Source organism: Bos javanicus, chromosome 16, assembly GCF_032452875.1.
Source record: "Bos javanicus breed banteng chromosome 16, ARS-OSU_banteng_1.0, whole genome shotgun sequence".
Lineage (NCBI taxonomy): Eukaryota > Metazoa > Chordata > Mammalia > Artiodactyla > Bovidae > Bos > Bos javanicus.
The window spans coordinates 39481801-39505342 of NC_083883.1; the positions used below are offsets into that span (position 1 = coordinate 39481801).

Here is a 23542-nt window from a genome sequence, read left to right on the forward strand (position 1 = left end):
GTGATGCTTCCTAAGGCCCACTTGACTTCACATTCCAGGATGTCTGGTTCTAGGTGAGTGATCACACCATTGTGCTTATCTGGGTCATGAAGATCTTTTTTGTATAGTTCTTCTATGTATTCTTGCCACCTCTTCTTACTATCTTCTGCTTCTGTTAGGTCCATACCATTTCTGTCCTTTATCGAGCCCATCTTTGCATGAAATGTTCCCTTGGTATCTCTAATTTTCTTGAAGAGATCTCTAGTCTTTCCCATTCTGTTATTTTCCTCTATTTCTTTGCATTGATTGCTGAGGAAGGCTTTTTTTTTATCTCTTCTTGCTATTCTTTGGAACTCTGCATTCAGATGCTTATATCTTTCCTTTTCTCCTTTGCTTTTCACTTCAAAATTTAGTTCTTTTGCACTGTTCTTATTATGACTAATATTATTTTGGAATGTTTTGAATAAATATGATTTTTTTGCATTATGTCCTCTAATGTATATGTATGACCTATGGAAATCTACTGAATTTATTTTAGTATTGTTATATTGGGTTTTGGTATTTCCTTTTCTATTCATCCACTTTGCTAAACCTGTGCCATTTTTAAACATTTTATGTGCTTCTATATTACATTATCCAATTAATGGTTGTTGTTAAAGTGTATTTTGGAGTTATTATTTAAAAAAAATAAATACACATGTTCAGTGTTTTATAAAAAAATGCTGCTATAGATATAAAGGTATTGCTATATTGTAGAGTGAAAAATCAAGTTGGAAATTATATGTAGAGTGCGATTCCATTTTTGTTTATGTGTATGTATTATCTACATATATAGATATGAAAGATAAACAAAAATGTTATGGTGGATAAAGGAATAATTTGGGTTTCTTTTTATGAGCATATTTGCTAACTTGTTAATGAGCATTGATTATATCCATTATATCAATAAAGAGGATTTTTAAACTCTCTGTATGATACATGGGCACCTGTACGATGCTGTTACTGTAACCTTTACCTTGGATCTCAGGATATAAGCCTCTTGCTTCATTTCAGGACTCCTGACAAAGACTTTGAAGTTTCAGCTGGCAGAATGCCAGAGGAGGAGGCGGAGGACTGCAAGCTCCTCCCATTGCCCACAGGTTCCTCTGACTCTTAAAACGCTTCTGATTACCTCCCAGCACACAATCTACACAGAAAACTACTGTCAGCGCACTCAAAGACAAAAACAGAGGTAAGGATGATAGCTGGGGAAAGAGACTCAAAAACAAAAGTTCGGTACTCTGAAGAACTTAACTGAAGAGGAAGCGGGGAGCGGGCCCAGCGTAGCCGCGCGGGAGCTACGTCTCCTGTTTGAGCTGGAAGCCGGTTCTCGCTCACATTCTCCGTAACAGGGCGAGGAGGGGGAGCGTTTATCAGAGGGCTCCGGTTCCCGCGCTCCCGCCCCTGCTGCGTAATCTCGCCCAGCACCTTTCCTTCCCTCTTGATTATGGCTTGACGAACCCTTAAGGACTCGTCGGCCAACGTCTGGAGAAGAAGGAGAACCCTCTACTCTAGGGCAGTAATGACAGTACTTGGAAGATGACGGGTCTAGTCATCCTTGCACAAGGAAAGCCTTCTGCTCGCTTTGGGGACTCTGAATGTTGGGACTCCTCGGCACTGAAGTACTGAAGTCTAGCTTATTCTCAGTCTCTTGAAAACTGTGTTCACTGTTTGACAGTACAGGCACAGGTGAGAAAGACTGCAGGTTCATTTCCAGACCCTCCAAATAACGTGTCACACAAATTCTTTTCCTTCCCAATGTCAGGTTTATATTATACTGCACTTTATTTAAAGTGTGCAGTACCATTATGTCTTGGACTTCCCTGATACCTCAGTTGTGGTTAAGAATCTGCCTGCAATGCGGGAGACCTGAGTTCGATCCCTGGGTTGGGAAAATCCCCTGGAGAAGGAAATGGCAACCCACTCCAGGGTTCTTGCCTGGAGAATCCCAGGGACGGGGGAGCCCAGTGGGCTGCCATCTATGGGGTCGCACAGAGTCGGACAGGACTGAAGCGACTTAGCAGCAGCAGCAGCAGCATGTCTTTATTAAGGGGGAAGTGGTAGTCTCTCATGCAAAAAGAAAAAAGACACACTGAATAAAATTGTTTCAAAATAAAATTTCAAAAAAAGGAACTTAACTGAAGACTGGCTCATATCCCTGGTACTATGTTTTTGAATCGGTTGGCTTTGTTAAATAGGTTGCTTTTAAACGTTAAACCAAGACGTGACACAACTTGGCTTCTTTCAAGGGGAAGAGGAGACTGGGATTTGATTGGTGAGGCATTTTATTCAAATAGTGCTGCTTATTAAATGACCACTGCTACAGCATTTAAAGCCAGTTACTGTCCACACAATAAGGACGGTCTTACCTGTTGCCTCAGTGAAGCAGCATTAATTGATCAACTCCTTGACAGGATACCATGGCAAAGAAGGTGGCAGTGATTGGAGCTGGGGTCAGCGGCCTGGCCTCTCTCAAGTGCTGTGTGGATGAGGGACTCGAACCCACTTGCTTTGAGAGGACTGAAGATATTGGAGGACTGTGGAGATTCAAAGTAAGTGAGATCTTCTTGTTTCTTGAACAGGTTGTTCTGCTATTGTAGGGTGATTCATACTACTGAGACACCTTGGCTTTTCTTTAGCAGTTTTGATCAGATTTACTTCAAGCAGGAACTAAAGAAATAGGCTGGTGCCCAGGTAGCCAACACGACATGTGAAAGAATCTTTTCCTCTGGATGCAACGATTGTCTTGCAGCCCACATTTTTGTTATTCTCAAAGCAATATAATGATATTAGAGAACATTTTACAAAATAGAAGTGAGAGGCATTCTGTTCAAGACACGACTTATAGTCTAACCATTGAGCACTTGCTTTTTCAGAGAGGGAGCTCTTATTACTGCTGACTTTTTTCTGACAATAAAATAAACAACGTTTGCTTGGCTTTCTGATAACATTCTAGTGTAACTATGGGCACTCTTGAAGTATCTATTGTTATTGTTCAGTCGCTCAGTCATGTCCAAGTCTGCAACCCCACAGACTGCAGCACACCAGGCTTCCCTATCCTTGAAGTATACTATACTTTTTATATGTATAAAAGTATATGTTTTTATACTTTTATATGTATAAGAGTATATACATATAAAAGTATGCTTATAAAAGTATATAGTTTTATACTATACTATACTTTTTAACGATATTTTACTCATTAAATTTATTCCATTAGCCAAACTCAAATACTGGTAATACTAGTTGTCCCTCCTGTATATGAGACAGCAAAAGAGACACTGATGTATAGAACAGTCTTTTGGACCCTGTGGGAGAGGGAGAGGGTGGGATGATTTGGGAGAATGGCATTGAAATATGTATAATAAATAAATAAATTACTCAGGTGAAAAAAAAATTAAAGAAAGATACAAAGATAGATAGCTATAAAGATTTATAACTATTTCTTCCCATAATCTTTTAAGTAAATAATTAGCTGGCCATCTCCTAGGTGTGAGACCTTGAGCAAGTTATTTACATTCCTGTGTCTTAGTTTTCTCAGCTGTATAATGAGGAACAACAGAAAAGTATGATTATCTCATAGTACTGTTTTAAAAATAAAGGAAGATATTTTATGCAAAGAACTTCAAATATGGCAAACATTAGCTATGATACCTATATTCATATTTTATAGACAAGCAAACAGAAGCTGATGGAGGTTAAATGACTGGTCACTCAGCTGTAGGAACCAACATTCAAACCTTAGTCTCCATGACACCTAAGCAGAAGCCCCTGCTACTGCTACTGCTAAGCTGCTTCAGTCGTATCCAACTCTGTGCAACCCCATAGATGGCAACCTACCAGGCTCCCCTGCCCCTAGGATTTTCCAGGCAAGAACACTGGAGTGGGTTGCCATTTCCTTCTCCAATGCATGAAAGTGAAAAGTGAAAGTGAAGCCGCTCAGTCGTGTCTGACCCTCAGCGACCCCATGGACTGCAGCCTACCAGGCTCCTCCATCCATGGGATTTTCAAGGCAAGAGTACTGGAGTGGTGTGCCATTGCCTTCTCCGAAGCAGGAGCCCCTACTTATAACCATAATTTGCATTCCTGCTCAGAAAGGTTAAACAAATTTTTATGTCAGAACTCAAGAGCAGTGATTTTCAGATTATGTATCAAGTACATTCAAATGAGATATTAAAACTGGTGGGAACACTCCAGACACAAGTGAAAGATTTTGAGTGCATGAAAGCAGACTCTCACACCAGCAGAGACCATCCAAAGGGCTCTCACTACAAGCTGACTCATCAAGGAGATGGCAAGAACATCTAACATGTGTGCTTTCCCAGTTCAAAATGACTCTTGTGCCAAGAGGAATTTTTTGGCATTGGGTTTCTCAACTGTATATAATTATAAGACATGCCTAGAAGGTTTCTTAAAGATATGGGTTCTTGGACACCAGCCCAGACTTACTGAGTCAAAATCTTTTGAGGCAGGGAATCTATATATATATATATATTTTTTTTTTACATGAGTCCCAAATAAATCCTATGATGAGACAAATTCAGCAAACATTGCTCAAATACCAAACAAAAAAATCTGTGTTTTCAACTATTCAAGCACACTCAGAGCTAATAATGAAGATATTGATCCTTATACAAAACAGTAACTGCTGAGAAGAAACTGGAAAACAGCTTGAATCACATTCATTTCTTACTAACAACTAATCATTAGAATCATTATAGCTTTACCTGAGAGGGTGCTGTGATTAAATGGAAATTTCTGTCTTACCCAAGGATGTGTTATTTTGCCTACTCTGGGTTCACATATAGATTCCATTTCAGATATTTTCCCCAGGTAGATTTTTTTTTTCACCTAAGAAAGAAACATGAAATTTCAATGAGTCCATGTTTAATGATAAATTTGTCATTGCTTTGTTTTATTACCCAATTTGGGATTTACTATCAAAGAGCCAAATGTCTCTTATTTAATTATCATTAACTTGGACACAGAAGAGTAAGAGTTTTTTTGAGAGGTCTATCAAAAATATGACTTGATGGGTGGTAGGAGAAGGCAGTGTAGGAACATCCTGAACTTACTTCCTCCCATGTACACAACAAATCCACAGCTACATATGGAGCAACTCTCTCTGGGAAGGACCTGAAAATGAGCTGAAAAGCCTGCCACAACAAAGAATAAAGGGGCTGCATTGAGACAGGTAGGAGAAGCAAAGGCATTATCTTTCCCCAAACCCCATCCTTGGCAGAGCAACACACATGTGGGAGGGATCTCATGAACAGAGCACTTCTTCCTGAAAAGTGAAGGGTTTGTGCCCCACATCAGGCTCCCCAACCCTTGGGACCTGCTCTGGAGAGACCAGCCTCCAAAATGTCTGACTTTGAAAAGCAACAGGGCTTTCATCTAAGAGAATATTAGGCTTGTAGGGAATGGGGATTCTGCTCTTAAAGAGCTCGTGCACAGACTCATTTGCCCTGGAATCCAGTACAAAGGCAGCAGTGTGTGACGTGTCTAGACCATATGTGAAGGAGTTTCATTTACTAGTCTTAGAGCATCTGCCAGAGGTGCAGGAACTTGTTGGGACTGTCGCTGGAGATGGAGGCACTAGCCAGAACCATTTTTGCATTCTCCCCTCCATTACTAGCACTGCTTGCTGCTCACTGCACCCTGCCCATACACTGATCCTTTGGTCCTACTAAAGCCTGCTAATCAAGTACCCTGACCCCCAAGCCACTCCCAGGGCTCCACCAAAGCTGGTGGGTAGGTGCAGACCACACAGTGGATGCCCCTGGCATGCTTGGCTCTGAAGACCAGCACAGGGTGGATTATGTTCTGGGTTCCACAGTCTGACAAAAAAAATAAGACAGAGAGTTCTTGGCACCTCAACAACTGGGGCCTATTAAAAACTTTGACTGCTCAGATACTCAGAAGGCTTGAGAGACAGCCAAGGGGTAGGGCAAGGTAAAATGATAAGTTTCTTCTCTTACACAATGCCACTCCTTCAATACTGGGTGAGATAGCTGTTTTACCTGGTACATAGAAACCAACTCAGAGACAGAGAAATGTTCCAAATGAAATAACAATAAAACCCCAGGGGAAAAAAAAAAACCATAATGAAGCCTATATGGGAAAAGAATCTAAAAAAGAAATAAAAGTAGATATATGTATAATTGAATCACTTTGCTGTACACCTGAAACTAACACAGCATTGTAAGTCAACTATATGCCAATAAAAATGTTTTAAACTTAATGAAACAAGATATATAATTTATCTGTAAAGCCCTAAAAGTCATGGTCATAAAACACTGAAAAGAATGAATAAACACAGCAAGAAGTTCAGCAAAAAGACAGAAAATGTATCAAACATTTCAGTACAGCAAAAAGATAGAAAAGTACCAAACAGAAGCCTTAGAGCTGAAGAATATAATAGCTAAACTGAAGAATACACTGAAGAGGTTCAACAGCAGACTAGATGAAGCAAAGAAAGAATCGATGATCTGGAAGACAGGGTAGTGGAATTCACCAAAACAGAGCAGCAAAAAGAATTTAAAAAGTGAAGACAGCTTAAGGGACCTAGGGGGCAGCATCAAATGGAGTAACATTTGGATTGTAGGTGTCTCAGGAGAAGAGAGAGAGAAGGGCACAGAAAACTTATTTGAAGAAGTAATGGCTGAAAACACCCCTAACCTCAGGAAGGAAACAGATGTCTGTCAGAATGGCTATCAGTTAAACACACACACACACACATAACAAATGTTGGCAAAGATGTAGAGAAAAGGAACTTCCACACACTGGTAGTGGAAACGTAAATTGGTGCATGCAGCCACAGTGGAAAACAGTACAGTTTCTCAAAAAACTAAACTAGAACTTAACCATATGACCCAGCAATACCATTTCTGATTATTTATCTGAAAAAAAAAAAACACTAATTCAAAAAGATACATGCACCCCAATGTTCATAGCAGCATTGTGTACAATTGGCAGGATATGGAAGCAACATAAGTATGCACCAACAGATGAATGGATAAAGAAGATGTGATGTGTGTGTGTATACTATGTATACTATGTATATATATATAATATATACATACATAATGAAATACTATTTAGCCATAAAAAATAATAAAATTTTGCCATTTGCAACAATATGAATGGACTTGGAGAGTATTGTGCTAAGTGAAATGTCAGACAGAGAAAAACAAATACTATATGATTTCACTTATATGTAGAATCTAAAAAATAAAGCAAACTGTTGAATATAACAAAACAGAAACAGACTCACTGCTATAGAGAACAAACCAGTGGTTACCAGTAGGGAGAGGGAGGATGGGAAGGGGGAAAGGAGTAGGAGATTAGGAGGTACAAACTGTTAGGTATAAAATAAACTATTCTATTTAGTTGCTAAGTTGTGTCCAGCTCTTCTGTGACCCCATGGACTCCAACCTGTGAGACTCCTCTAACCATGGGATTTTCTAGGAAAGAATACTGGACTGGGTTGCCATTTCCTTCTCCATAAATAAGCTGTAGTGAATATTTTGTAACTATAAATGGAGTATAATCTTTAAAAATTCTGAACCACTCTGTTATATACCTAAAACTTACATAATATTTTACATCAAATATACCTCAATTTTAAAAATATTTTTAACAAAAGTGGTTGAAAAACTATAACTACAATGATTATCTAAAGGATACACAGAAAAGACATAAAATGTGACATTAAAACATAAAATGTGGGGGGTAATATGAACATGGCTGAGTATGACTGAGTCCCTTTGCCGTCCACCTGAAACTATCACAACGTTATTAACTGGCTATACTCCAATACCAAATAAAAAGTTTAATAAAAAATAAAATAGAGACTGAAAAAGCAATTGAAAATATCAATAAAAGAGTTGACTCTTTGAAAAATAAACAAAATTGATAAAACTTTAAACTAAGTAAAAAAGAGGATTCAAATGAGTAAAATTAGAAAAAAATAAGAGTTAAAACTAATACCAAAGAAGTACAAATGATCATAAAATACTACTATGAATAATTATATGTCAACAAATTGAACAACCTAGAAAATATGGACAAATTCCTAGAAACATACAATCTTCTAAGACTAAATCATGAAGAAACAGAAAATCTAAACAGGCTGTTACTAGTAAGGAGATTGAATCAGATTAATTGAATCAGTTAAAACAAACAAAAAAACTTAACAAAAGTCCAGGACCAGATGATTTCACTGGTGAAATCTACCAAGCGTTCAAAAAATATTTATTACATATCCTTCCCTATTTAATACCTAACTTCTCCAAAAATCTGAACAGGAGGGAACACTTCAAATCTTATTTTATGAGATCAGAATTACTTTGACACCAAAACAAGACAAGAATACCACAAAAAAGAAAATTATAGACCTATATTCCTAATGAACATGGATGCAAAAATCCTCAGCAAAATATTAACAAACTGAATTCAATAATATATTAAAAAGATTATATACCATGGTTAAGCAGGATTTATTCTAGGAATGCAAAGATAGTTCAACATACTCAAATCAGTCAGTGTGATATACCACCTTAACAAAATGAAGGACAAAAATCATGATCTTTTCAATAGATACAAAAAACTTTTGACAAAATTTAACATCCATTTACAGAAAAAAAAATTCTCAATGAGTATAGATGAAATATACCCCAACATAATAAAGGTGGTATGACTAGCCTATAGCTAACTGCATATTCAATGATGAAAAACTGAAATCTTTTAAGATCAAAACAAAGATGCCCACTCTTCCTAATTTCATTCAACATAGTATTGACTGGAAGTCCTAGCCAGAGTAGCTAGTTAGAAAAAAGAAATAAAAGGCATCCAAACTGGAAAGAAGAAGTAAATTGTAACTGTTGTGGATAATATGATTCTTATATATAGACTATAGACTATATATATATACTGCTGCTGCTGCTAAGTCGCTTCAGTCGTGTCCAACTCTGTGCAACCCCATAGACAGAAGCCCAACAGGCTCCCCCGTCCCTGGGATTCTCCAGGCAAGAATACTGGAGTGCGTTGCCATTTCCTTCTCCAATGCATGAAAGTGAAAAGTGAAAGTGAAGTCGCCCAGTCGTGTCCGACTCTTAGCGACCCCATGGACTGCAGCCTACGAGGCTCCTCCATCCCTGGGATTTTCCAGGCAAGAGTACTGGAGTGGGGTGCCATTGCCTTCTCCAATATATATGTATATGTAAATAGATGAATGTGTATATATGTGTGTGTATATATATACATATATGTATATGTGTGTGTATATATATAGATATACATATATATATACACACCCTCTAAAGACGCCACCAAAAAAAATTAGAACAAATTCAGTTGCAGGTATAAAATTAATGTACAGAAGTCTATAGTTTTTTATACACTAAGAATGAACTATCAGAAAAATAAATTATGAAAATAACCCTATTAATAATTGTGTCAAAAAGAATAAATTAAGTACACTTAACTATGAAAGTGAAATATCTGTACATTGAAAATTATAAGATATTAATGAAAGAAGTTGAAGAAGACACAAATAAATGGAAAGATATTCCATGCCGACCAATTGGAAGAATTAATATTGTGAAAATGTCCATATTACCCAAAGCAATCTAAGGATTCGATGCAATCTCTATCAAAATTCCAACGGCATTTTCACAGAAATGTAACAAGCAATCCTAAAATTTTTAGGACCATAAAAGATCATTTTATATAACAAAGATCCTAAAATTTGCATAGAATCCAGACAAGATCAGCCAAAGGTGGAGAAGCTCTATACAGTCAGCAAAAACAAGACCTGGAGCTGACTGTGGCTCAGATCATGAACTCCTTATTACCAAATTCAGAGTTAAATTGAAAAAAGTAGGGAAAACCACTAGACCATTCAGGTATGCTGCTGCTACTGCTAAGTCGCTTCAGTCATGACTGATTCTGTGGGACCCCATAGATGGCAGCCCACCAGGCTCCCCATCCCTGGGATTCTCCAGGCAAGAACAGTGGAGTGGGTTGCCATTTCCTTCTCCATTCAGGTATGACCTAAATCACATCCCTTATGATTATACAGTGGAAGTGACCAATAGATTCAAGGGATTAGATCTGATAGACAGATAGCCTGAAGAATTATGGACGGAAGTTCGTGACATTGTACAGGAGGCAGTGAAAAAGAAATGCAAAGTGGCAAAATGGTTGCCCAAGGAGGCCTTACAAATAGCAGAGAAAAGAAGAGAAGCAAAAGGCAAAGGAGAAAAGGAAAGATATACCCATTTGAATGCAGAGTTCCAAAGAATGGAGAGATAAGAAAGCCTTCCTCAGTGATCAGGGCAAAGAAATAGAGGAAAATAATAGAATGGGAAAGACTAAAGATCTCTTCAAGACAATTAGAGATACCAAGGGAACATTTCATGCAAAGATGGGCACAATAAAGGACAGAAATGGTATGGACCTAATAGAAGCAGAAGATATTAAGAAGAGGTGGCAAGAATACACAGAACTATACAAAAAAGATCTTCATGACCCAGATAACCATGATGGTGTGATCACTAAGCATCACTACAAATAAAGCTAGTGGAGGTGATGGAATTCCTGGTGAGCTATTTCAAAACCTAAAAGATGATGCTGTGAAAGTGCTGCAGTCAATATGCCAGCAAATATGGAAAGCTCAGCAGTGGCCACAGGACAGGAAAAGAGCAATTTTCATTCCAATCCCAAAGAAAGGCAATGCCAAAGAACGCTCAAACTACCGCACAATTGCACTCATCTCAAACGCTAGCAAGAAAGTGAAAGTGAAGTCACTCAGTCGTGTCCGACCCTCAGCGACCCCATGGACTGTAGCCTAGGAGACTCCTCCATCCATGGGATTTTCCAGGCAAGAGTACTAGAGTGGGTTGCCATTTTCTTCTGCAGTGGATCTTCCTGACCCGGGTCTCCCGCCTTGTAGGCAGACATTTTACCATCTAAGCCACCAGGGAAGTTTCAGGAAAAAAAAAAGGCAAGGAGCGGCACACGGCCCCACCGCGGGGCCGGCGCACCCACCCCCAACAGAGAGGAGGGGTGGGTGGGGAGGGGGTTCTGCCCACGTGCTCTGGCGGTGGCCACTGCGCACTCGGGAGGGGTAGCGGCTGTCCCTCTCGGATCGCTAGAGAAGGCTTTCTCACCGAGGGCGTGCCGTCCCTCACCCAGATCGTCTCTCCTTCGGGCCCATGGAGGCGCTCCAGGAGCTGCCAGTCCTCAGCTGGGCGGGAGGGGTCTGCGGCACAGGTAAGCGGACGACCACACAGGAGCGTGTGCGCGGTCAGGGCCGTAGCAGAGCCTGCGTCCCGCCCCCTGCAAGGCCTCATCCGTCAGCCTCCACGACGAGGGGAACAGGCACACCTCTCCTACCGTCTCTACCCACCCTCCTAAAGAGAGCCACTCATGGGTCACACACACCATTGCGGCAGGGACCCAAGGGGGACACCGGATTAAGGGAAACAACACCACTGCTCGGCCTCAGGCACCAGAGGGACGACCTGGAGCGCTCCAGGGGCACCACCGAGGGTCAAATGAGGCACGCTCACACACCCACGTGGCGTGCGCAGCGCCGCAGTGGCACAGCCCTCCCCACCGCGGGGAGGGCCCGCTCGCGGGGCACCCGCGGAGAAGGCGAAGCGAGAGCATCTGCTGTGTCAGAAGACCAACGGCCCACTGACGCCCCAAGGCGGGGGACAGGAGACCTAAGGACAGGGCCAAAGGCCGCCCAACCCCTGCCTTCCTCACCCTCCCCAACGGGCAGGGGGAAAGACAGGCGAGGGGCCGCGGACAGACCAAGAAGAGCGGACACGTTCACCGGGTTCATTACCCTAGCAAAGTAGTGCTCAAAATTCTCCAATCCAGGCTTCAACATTATGTGAAGCATGAACTTCCAAATGTTCAAGCTGGATTTAGAAAAGCCAGAGGAGCCAGAGATCAAATTGCCAACAACTGTTGGATCATTGAAAAAAGCAAGAGAGTTCCGGGAAAACATCTACTTCTGCTTTATTGATTATGCCAAAGCCTTTGACTGTGTGGATCACAACAAACTGTGGAAAATTCTTCAAGAGACAAGAATACAGACCACCTTACCCACCTCCTAAGAAACCTATACGCAGGTCAGGAAGCAACAGTTAAAACTGGACATGGAACAACAGACTGGTCCCAAATCAGGAAAGGAGTACATCAAGGCTGTATATTGTCATCCTGCTTATTTAACCTATATGCAGAGTACTTCATGAGAAACGCTGGGCTAGATGAAGCACAAACTGGAATCAAGATTGCTGGGAGAAATATCAATAACCTCAGATATGCAGATGATACCACCCTTATGGCAGAAAGCGAAGAAGAACTAAAGAGCCTCTTGATGAAAGTGAAAGAGGAGAGTGAAAAAGGTGGCTTAAAACTCAACGTTCAGAAAACTAATCATGGCATCTGGTCCCATCATGTAATGGCAAATAGAGAAACAATGGAAACAGTGACAGACTTTACTTTTTCGGGCTCCAAAATCACTGCAGATGGTGACTGCAGCCATGAAATTAAAAGACACTTTCTCCTTGGAAGAAAAGTTATGACCAAGCTAGACAGCATATTAAAAAGCAGAAACATTACTTTGTCAACAAAGATCTGTCTAGTCAAAGCTTTGGTTTTTCCAGTAGTCATGTATGAATGTGAGAGTTGGACTCTAAAGAAAGTTGAGCACCGAAGAATTGATGCTTTTGAGCTGTGGTGTTGGAGAAGACTCTTGAGAGTCCCTTGGACTGCAAGGAGATCCAACCAGTCCATCCTAAAGGAAATCGGTCCTGAATATCCATTGGAAGGACGGATGCTAAAGCTGATACTCCAATACTTTGGCCACGTGATGCAAAGAACTGACTCATTTGAAAAGACCCTGATACTGGGAAAGATTGAAGGCAGGAGGAGAAGGGGACAACAGAAGATGAGATGGTTGGACGGCATCACCAACTCGATGGACATGAGTTTGTTATAAGCTCCAGAAGTTGGTGATGGACAAGGAAGCCTGGTGTGCTGCAGTCCATGGGGTTGCAAAGAGTCAGACATGACTGAGCAAACTGAACTGAACTGATAAAAAGATCCTGAATAGTGAAAGCCGTCTTGAGAAAGGATAGCAAAGCTGGAGGCATCATGCTTTCTGATTTCAAACTATTACAAAGTGTTAGTAGTCAAGAAACAGAATGGTACTGTCATAAAAAAAATAGCACATAAGTCAATGGAAATGAACAGAGAGTCCAGAAATAAAGCCACATATATAGGGTCAATTAATTTACAACAAAGGAGTCAAGAATACACAATGGGGCAAGAATAGTCTTTCCAATAAATGGTGTGGGGAAAACTGAACAGCCACTGTGAAAAACTGAAAATGGATCTCTATCTTACACAACACACAAAACTGTTTCAAAATGGATCAAAGACTTGAACACAAGATCAGAAACCATAAAACTCCTAGAAGAAAATGGAAGCAGTAAGCTTCTTGACATCAGTCTTGGTAATGATTTTTTTGTATCTGACTTGAAAACAATTGCAACAAAAGCAAAAATGAACAAATGGGACTCCATCAAACTAAAAAGCACAATAAACTCCATAACTTTTTATCACGACAAATGAGAAATAGGACTTACTGTGGTGATCATTTCACAATGCATACAAATGGCAACCATTATGTCCTACATCTGAAATTAATACAATATTGTATGCCAATTATGCTTCAATTAATATATATATATATATATATATGATTTGATTAATTCCAGGAAGATTCTTTCTGCCCCAAAATATTTCTCCTGCTATCACATTCCTGATGTCTAAAATTTCAGAATTAGAGATATCATCCTGTGGGATAGAAAAGTTAGGTTAAAATTTGAATTAATTCAGTTCAGTTCAGTCACTCAGTTGTATCCAACTCTTTGCAACCCCATGGACTGCAGTATACCAAGCTTCCCTGTCCATCATCAACTCCCAGAGTTTACTCAAACTCATGTCCACTGAGTCAGTGATGCCATCCAACCATCTCATCTTCTGTTGTCCCCTTCTCCTCCACCTTCGATCTTTCCCAGCATTAGGGTCTTTTCAAATGAGTCAGTTCTTCGCATCAGGTGGCCAAAGTATTGGAGTTTCAGCTTCAGCATCAGTCCTTCCAATGAATATTCAGGACCGATTTCCTTTAGGATGGACTGGCTGGATCTCTTTGCTGTCCAAGGGACTCTCAAGAGTCTTCTCCAACACCACAGTTCAAAAGCATCAATTCTTCAACACTCAGCTTTATAGTCCAAGCCTTATTAGATATAAAATGGTTAAGTATATAGCTCCCTGGCACTTGCAACAATATCACATTTCAAACCTCCCTTAAAACTATATCCAAGAGATAAATATAAACAATTTCTCTACCCAAAGAAGACAAAGTCTTCACTGAAGAGTGAAACATACAATAATCAAAATTTCACAGGCCTCCAATGGGACCACGTGAGGGTCTGGATTTCCAGGAGACAGTAGTGCCAAGGAAGGAGCTGCTGAAAATGCTGCTGGGAGCCTCCACACCCACTTCCAGCAATACTTGCCTCTCTACAACTCTACCAATCAGAATCAATGTTAAAATATGTTACTCTCTAACTTCTATATTTACACACAATTCTTCTAAGATCACTTAATACATTTAGTGGTGACAAGTTAAAATTTTAAAATTCCTGCCCCATGCCCAACTCAGATGGTGCTGAATTCTTCCGAAAGATTCTCTAGCACTTCCTAGTGGCCATTTTGGAACATGAGAAAGGTGGGTAATTAACATATACTTTAGCACTTTTCTCCAGCAACAGGAAACATTTGCTGTGCACCATCTCATTTTTCTTCACAATACTCCTAGGGCATAGGTGTTATGATTATCCTCACTTAACATATGAAGAGTTTAGGATAAATAACCTGCCCAAAGGGATACAGGTAGTGGGAAAATAATAAAAATGAAAGTCTGAATGAATCAGATAAAAATCACTCCCCTCAAAAAATTTACAGTCAATTCATTTTACACTTTCCCACTATAGATTGTGCTTCACTAGGTTTGAATGCTGCACCTCTACTAAAGGTTTAATGTGCACTAGCTTTTTCAGTATGTGCAAAGCTAATGCTATCATTTATATAATTACTTGCATATGAATTATCTCATTCTATACTCACAATAGTTTTTAGTAATTCCAACTTAAAAGTGAGAAAGTCAAAGTAAGTGATTTGCCTATAGTTACTAATAAGTGGTAGATGACAATGAGATGACATAATAAGATGTCTTAGAACCAGCCACGATATTGCAGTTAAACTTATACATGTTTACCCTCATGCTTCATCTCACAGAATTCTAAAGATGAATATTAAACTTGGAATCAATTAAAACCCCTGTGTTTTTCATCTGAATTATTGATGACTTGGGTCACTATTATCCTATCTTTGTAAAAACTAATTTTTTAATCTTAATTATAGGATTTCACATTTGTGCATGTTAGACATTATCTAGTTGGTTTTATTCTTAATCAAAGAGTGTTTATATGAAGTTTCAATCTTCTGTTAAGTTTTCTATGTTGAATAATATTAGAATATTTACTCACACCGTATAAAAAATTAAACTCAAAATGGATTAAAGACCTAAATATAAGACCTGAAACCATAAAATTCCTAAAAAAGAACATAGGCAGAACACTTTTTGATATAAATTATAACATATTTTTTTATTTGTCTAAGGCAAAGAAAACAAAAGCAAAAATAAACAAATGAGACCTAATAAAACTTAAAAGCTTTTACACCGCAAAGGAAATCATCAACAAAATGAAAAGACAACCTACTGAATGGGAGAAAATGCTTGCAAATGATATGGCTGATAAGGGGTTAATATTCAAAATATATAAACAGCTTATACAACTCAGTATCAAAAAAAGAAGCAACCCAATTTAAAAATGGGCATAAGACTTGAATAAATATTTCTCTAAAGAAGATACACAGATGGCCTACAGGCATATGAAAAGATGTTTAACATTGCTAATCAGAGAAATGCAAATTAAAACCATAATGAGATATTACCTCACACCAGGGTGGCTATTATCAAAAAGACCACAAATAAGAAATGTTGGCAAGGACGTAGAACAAAGCTAACCCTTGTATACTGTTGGCGGGAATGTATGTTAATACAGTCACTGTGGAAAACAGTATGGAATTTCCTCAAAAAATTAAAAACAGAATTACTATACAATGCAGCAATTTCACTGCTGTGTATATATCCAAAAACACAAATTCAAAAAGATACATGCACCCCAATGTTTGTAACTGCCAAAATATGGAAGCAAATGAAATGTCCATCAACAGATGAATGGATAAAGATGTGGCAGTATACATAATGGAATACTACTCAGCCATAGAAAATAATGAAATTCTGACACATGTAACAACCTATGGATGGACCTAGATAGTATTACGCTTAGTGAAACAAGTCAGAGAAGGACAGATACTCTGTTATTGGTTATGTGTGCCTGAAAAATAAGACAAATGAATGTATATAATAAAACAGAAACAGACTCACAGAGAGAACAAGCTAATGGTTACCAGCGGGGAGAGGGAAGAGAGGAGGGGCAAGTTAGGAGTGTAGGACTAAGAGATACAAGCTACTGTGTATAAAACAAATAAGCTAAGCAACAAGGATATATTGTACAGCACAGGGAAATATACCCATTATTTTGTAACCAGTTCTAATGGAGTACAATGTATGAAAATATTGAATCACTATCTGTACACCTGAAAGTAATATAATATTGTAAATCACCTGTACCTCACTTTATTAAGTGTTTGTTTGAAGTTTCAATCCTCTGTCAAGTTTCTATGCCTCCACACTTGGGTATATACAAATTTGATCATCTGTATTTGTCTCCATCAAATTTACTAATTTAAATGTTGATAATAGATGAGACTGTGAAGTAGACACCCGGGAAATCACCAAAAGGAATTTCCCATATGGTGCCGTTTTCGCACTGACCAAAACACGTACTTTCTTTATTCTATGCCTCACAGCCTCTCTTCTGTTTCAGTTGGCATGTTTTTTTAACAGCACATTATATTCAGTTTAACATTAGACAGAACTAGCTTAGAACAAAGAGTCATTTCCTTCCCTGTAAAGATAACCGCCTTACCCTTGTTTTACTTTGGGAAGTTCTCTGTGATAAATGTATCACAGCATTATTCAATATATGTTTTTGTACATTGTTGTCCATTTAATAGAACCAAATTTAACATGTTAGATATTTGTAACTCTCCAGGAAAACAAATATAAAATACTATGGTTCTTAAGCCTCTTTACCAGCTGTTTAAGATATATTTTGATTGGTGGTTTAGTCACTAAGTTGTATCCGACTCCTGCGACGTCATGGACTGTAGCCTGCCAGGCTCCTCTGTCTGTGGGATTCTCCAGGCAAGAATATTGGAGTGGGTTGCCATTTCCTTCTCCAAAGGAACTTCCCAACCCAGGAATCAAACCCAGGTCTCCTGCACTGAAGGCAGATTCTTTACCAACTGAGCTACAGAGGAAAGCCCTAATTTTAGTTAGTTTTCCATAATTTTTTTTTTTTTTTTCAATACGGGGCCTGAGCTCCTTTTAGGAAAAGGGGAGGTGCGCTTCCTGACCCCGCCGAGGTCGGCTTCGCTTTCTCTGGTCCCACCCGGTCCCCCGGGAGCTCCATAATTTTTTTTAAAGAAGTAATGTTTACATGTATAGAATAGAATAAAGTTTGTAACATAATATTAGCAAAATCATAACATTTGCATGCATAAAATAAAACAAAGTTTATAGCATACTATCAGCAAAACCATTTACTTATTCCCATTACACTACTATTTTAATGTATCATTTAGTAGTATCTTAGTATCATTATGGGGCTTCCCTGGTGGCTCAGATGGTAAAACATCTGCCTGCAATGCGGGAGACCCGGGTTCGATTCCTGGGTCAGGAAGATCCCCTGGAGAAGGAAATGGCAATCCACTCCAGCACTCTTGCCTGGAAAATCCCATGGACGGAGGAACCTGATAGGCTACAGTCCATGGGGTCGCAAAGAGTCGGACACGACTGAGCAACTTGACTTTCACTTTAGTATCATTAAGCCCTATTTACAATGAGGGGGAAATGCTCTGGTTAACACGACTTCTTTCACTCATTCAACAAACATATTACCTGGTTGCATAATATGCACCAGGAATATATTAGGTACTAAAAAGACACAATTGTACAGTCCCTACCATCAAAGGGCTCGTTTTTCGGGAGCAGGGTGTGGCGGGAACTAAAGAAAATCCAGAGTGCAGATTTATAGAAGCTGAAACACTGAGTGTTATGGAAAGCACAGAATTTCACTCAGCAGAAGGGTATGATACTTTTATTTGTCTTGACAATAAACAGAGATCAGATATGTGAAAATCCATCTAGGCCAAGCAAATGGCATGTGCAAAGGCGTGGAGGTTTGTGAAACTTGATACACTTAGAGAATACAAAGTCATGTAACATGGCTGGAAAGAAGGATGCAGGTTGGCTGAGAGATAACTGATGAGGCTGGAGAGAAGAGCCAGAGTCTGGATGAGGACCTTGTGTCACATGCCAACGAGTGTACCATTTACCCTGAAATCAGTGAAGACAGTGGGCAGTATCTGAGTCAACGAGTTTAATTAGGGGGCTCTTTCAGTGATCAAGGGCAGAAATTAGGGAAGTACCAGCCCAAAGGAGAGAGGACAGAAAGCAATGACACTCTAATAAAGGGTGTGTCTCAGTGTTCATTGTGCATTGAGTCAGCTGGGGAGCACTTCTAAACTACAGATGTCTGGGGAGCACTTCTAAAATACAGATGTCTGGGCCCAAACCAGACCTACTTACCGTTTTTATACTTTTCAAAGCTCCCCTGAATTCTTCTACTGGAATTAGTCCATAGATTAGCATTTGAGAATGACAGTTTTGCCTCTAATTGTAGGACTAGGACCCACATGAGAAAAGAATCTAAAAAAGAGTGGATGCAAGTATAACTGATTCACTCTGCTGTACTGCAGAAACTACCACAACATTGTAAATCAACTATAAGCCAATAAAAAAAATAAAATTTTTTAAATAAAAATAAGATGCTAAAATAATTAAAATAAAATACTAAAATAATTAAAATAAAAATATTCTTATTGGTAAGAATTTAAAGTTTCAGTTACACTTATTACAAGTAACAGAGCAGATAAAATCCACCCAAAAAAGTGAAAATTTGGAATGTTAGGATATTTTCAAAGAAATAAATTTTATTTCCAAACTGCTTAGAATAACTAGCCATGAGAATAAACTATGGATTGTTAGAAGTCAATATAATTACATTTCATAACAAAAAACAATTTATAAGATTTTGTATTTATATTTGTAATAAGTGAATCTATTTTTGCTTTGTAAGCTTGCTCCTTCTAGATTAAATATTAGCTTTATAATCTTTCTTAAACTTAATTTAGTTTTTATATCCTTTTCATCTTTAAAGAATCAAAGATAAACCTTAGTCCAGCCTATAATAAAAGATCATAAATTCTAAATCAGGGTTGTCTGAACATAATCTTCTGACTTGCAAAAAAATTTATAGTAAGAAAAATGCTTACCATATGATCAATTATCTTAAACAAGTAAATTGTCACTAATTCTATTTGTTAGGAAATTCAGACTATTAATCTGTATTTGTGCTTAGTTCATTTTTAGGCAGTGCTTGTATTTTAAGTAAATATATGAATTAAATTTATCTGTTTTGAAAGTCATGTCTCCTGTCCTTGCCTTGGTTGAGAGCAAAGCCTCTCATCTTATTTCTCTACTTTCCATCTCCAAAGCCCAAACTGATTTTAATTCAATGTGACAATAAGCTCCATGAAGATAGAAAACTGTGTGTCCTGGTAACACTTTACCCCTAACTCCAAGCTCAGGACCTAAACAGGAGATATAGTTGATAGACATTTATTTATTTACTTTGGAGAAGGCAATGGCACCCCACTCCAGGACTCTTGCCTGGAAAATCCCATGGATGGAGGAGCCTGGTGGGCTGCAATCCATGGGGTCTCGAAGAGTCAGACACAACTGAGCAACTTCACTTTCACTTTTCACTTTCATGCATTGGAGAAGGAAATGGCAACCCACTCCAGTGTTCTTGCCTGGAGAATTAATAAGAATCATCTTCCCTCTACAACCCCAGGAAAACTCAATTATACCCAGATTTATCTAGATATATAGACATCTACTTCAGCCAGTATAGGAAGAAGTGCACATGGACAGAAAGCATTTTTTAATAGTTGTCTACCAATCAACCTAAGTATAAAGATTATTACTTGATGTTCATAAAAGAATTTTGATGTCATCATTTGTGTCAAATTACACAAGTAAAATCCCCAAAGGAGATCCTTGCCCTGGCCCTGAAACTACTATAGAAGCTCAGGCATCAGAACCAGTTCTCATCACTCAAAATTCCCTTAAAATGACCTGACAGAGGAGCCAACTACATGTTAAAGCCAATCTAAAGCACTTGTAAAAACTAACATGTTAGCTCTACTGTAACAGTCCATTTTATTCTGTCTCAAAACTATGACTGGTTCAGTAAGACTAACTCTAATGGCCAGTAGTAATGCAAGAGAGGCAAACATGGATGGAGCACTTATTTAAAGTCAGGCATTGTGCTAAGCATTATCTAATCTCATCAAAGCCCCATGACAACTGTCTAATGGAACAATTGATGAACTCTGTTTTACAGGAGAAAAGGAAGAATCTGACTTATGTAACTTGTGTATGCTCTGTGCATATACTATACCATTTTATATAATGGACTTGAGTATCCTTGGATGTGGGTATCCACAGAGGGTCCTGGAACTAATCCCCTATGAACACTAAGGGATGACCGTATTATGCAATTTGAAGCTAGTGTTTGAAAACAAAAATACCATGATTTACTCATTCAAAGTTCAGATTATATCCTTGTATATGAGACAGAAAGCACTTCATATTTGAATACAAACTCCCTTTTCTTCTGTACATACATACAGTTAATAATAAGACCACACCAAATCACCTAGAAAACTGACATGCCCTAACATGACTAGTTTTTACCAAGCCACTTAATACTGTAACAAAGCTATCATCTGCCCCTCAATTACGGACTAGGAAAGATAGACAATCTGCTCATGGGAAAAAAGGCATCTGACTCCTGGCTTATGGTAGGCATGAGTGAATGAATGAATGAGGAAGAGAAAGCAATGGAGGAAGGAGAAGGATCTTTACAAACTTGGACTTTTTATTGGTCTTAAATGGCACGATCTGAGAGCAAACATTGTTTTAGCCTTGGAAAATCATGTTAGTACCGATAATCTCTGAAATTTGGACACAGTGAAGCCCAACACATATAAAGAGCTTTGCTGATAAAAGAGGAAAGATCCCACAGTTTAATCTTTAACTCTTTGAAATAAAGTATACGACTACTACTACTACTACTACTACTACTACTACTACTAAGTCGCTTCAGTTGTGTCTGACTCTGTGAGACCCCTGAGACCGCAGCCCACCAGGCTCTCCCATCCCTGGGACTCTCCAGGCAAGAACACTGGAGTGGGTTGCCATTTCCTTCTCTAATGCATGAAAGTGAAAAGTGAAAGTGAAGTTGCTCAGTCGTGTCCAACTCTTAGCGACCCCATGGACTGCAGCCTACCAGGTTCCTCCATCCATGGGATTTTCCAGACAAGAGTACTGGAGTCGGTTGCCATTGCCTTCTCCAGAAATAAAGTATAGCCTCTTGTAAATGAAATATCAGAAAATTCAGATGTGATAGATGATAGTGTGTTTGTATCAGTTCCTGTGGTGTCAGAGCAGCTGCCTGGATACCTTTATTCTGTGGTGAACAGTGAGGAGTCACTGACAACTTTGCTGAAGCTTATAGCTTCCTCTGTAACAATAGACAATAACAATACTTTTGAGCACCTAACACATCCCTAGTTTACAAATGACAGGACCGAAGCTCAGAGGCACTGATTGGTCCAGGCTCACTCAGCCTAAAAGAGATGAATTCAAACCTGTGTCTAACTCAAAGCCCAGGCTCCTTCTGCTAGTCCAGGTTGCCTCTTTCCGTGTCCAAAAATCTAAGGAGGCTTGACCTAAAGATCTGGCAGGAAAGTAATAATTTTCTATAAGTAATGGTAAGAAAGCAACATATACAACTGATTTATTACAATGGTAGAATTACAGTTGGATATTTACTGTCCTTTATTTACTATTCTGTAGAGGAGATTATAATGCCATTTATGTAAGATTAGGTAATTTATTATAATTAATTCATGAGTTCCTATAATCTTTCCATGTTTTTTTTACATCCCACCCTAGTGCTAAGTCATCATAGCAACTACTATATGCTGGATTATACTTAGTCTCTGCCTGTGCAGAAGCATCTGTTGAGGAGTTCTTGGGTGGCATTATTTACATTTTCTTATAAAGCCTGTTTGATAACATGCTGACTTCACAAACACTGAATCACCATACCTGGCTCTTGCACTATTTAATGTTAAATCATTACGCAGAGCACTTGTTGTAGAGGAAATTATAAACTCAGCCACAGCATGTGCTATCTCCTGAATTATCAAAGCATACTCAACAACACTCAGAATCAAACTTAAGTTTTGATTGGGGAATCTAAAAAAATGATACAAATGAACTTACTTACAAAACAGAAAGAGACTCACAAACTTAAAGAACAAACTTACGGTTGCTAGGGGCAGGTGGGGAAAGGTTAGCTAGGGAGTTTGGGATGGTCATGTACACACTGCTATATTTAAAATGAATAACCAACAAGGATCTATAGTGTAGCACATGGAACTCAATGGTATGTGGCAGCCTGGGTGGGAGGGGGGTTTGAGGGAGAATGAGTACCTTTGTATGTATGACCGAGCCCCTGCGCTGTTCACCTGAAACAATCACAACATGGTTAATCATCTATACCCAAATACAAAATAAAAAGTTCAAAAGGAAAAAATATACTTGATTAGCATTAATACTACTTATTTGGGACTTCCCTGGTGGTCTAGGGGTTAGGAATCCACCTTCCAATGCAGGGGATGTAGGTTTGATCCCACTGGGGGAACTAAGATCCCACATGCTACAGGGCAACTAAGCCCCTGACACAACTAGAGAAAACCCACGCACTACAACAAAAACCCAGTGCAGCCAGAAACAGAAAAATACTACTTACCATTATCACTTGAGGAAGGTTGATTCACATAAAGCATAAGATAAAGGCGGGGGATTCAAATTAAGATGTGAAAACTTCCTGCTCCCCAAAGTACTCATTTTAACTGAAATTCTCCATTATAGTCTCTGACCAGTGACGCAGAGTTTATTGGCTCCTAAAGATGTGGAAGATGGGTGTAGCCTCGCCAGGGAAAATTTTGGAAGGGGGCTGATTGTCACAATCAGTTCAGTTCAGTTCAG

The 23542-nt window shown here is 39.0% G+C and overlaps 1 protein-coding gene across 3 annotated transcripts in view; it reads left to right on the forward strand.

Annotated features, from left to right (window-relative positions):
- The first annotated feature begins 1066 nt into the window (after nucleotides 1-1066).
- Nucleotides 1067-23542, forward strand: part of FMO2 (flavin containing dimethylaniline monoxygenase 2) — a 44180-nt gene continuing 21704 nt past the window's right edge. The window contains exons 1-2 of one of the 3 annotated variants that reach the window (XM_061382592.1): nucleotides 1067-1210; nucleotides 2433-2570. In XM_061382592.1, the coding sequence (XP_061238576.1) occupies nucleotides 2439-2570 (132 nt within the window). In that variant the 5' untranslated portion in view covers nucleotides 1067-1210; nucleotides 2433-2438. Of the gene's footprint in view, nucleotides 1211-1284; nucleotides 1708-2432; nucleotides 2571-23542 lie in introns of those variants that run through there. The other 2 variants (XM_061382589.1, XM_061382591.1) reach the window with 2 other exon arrangements.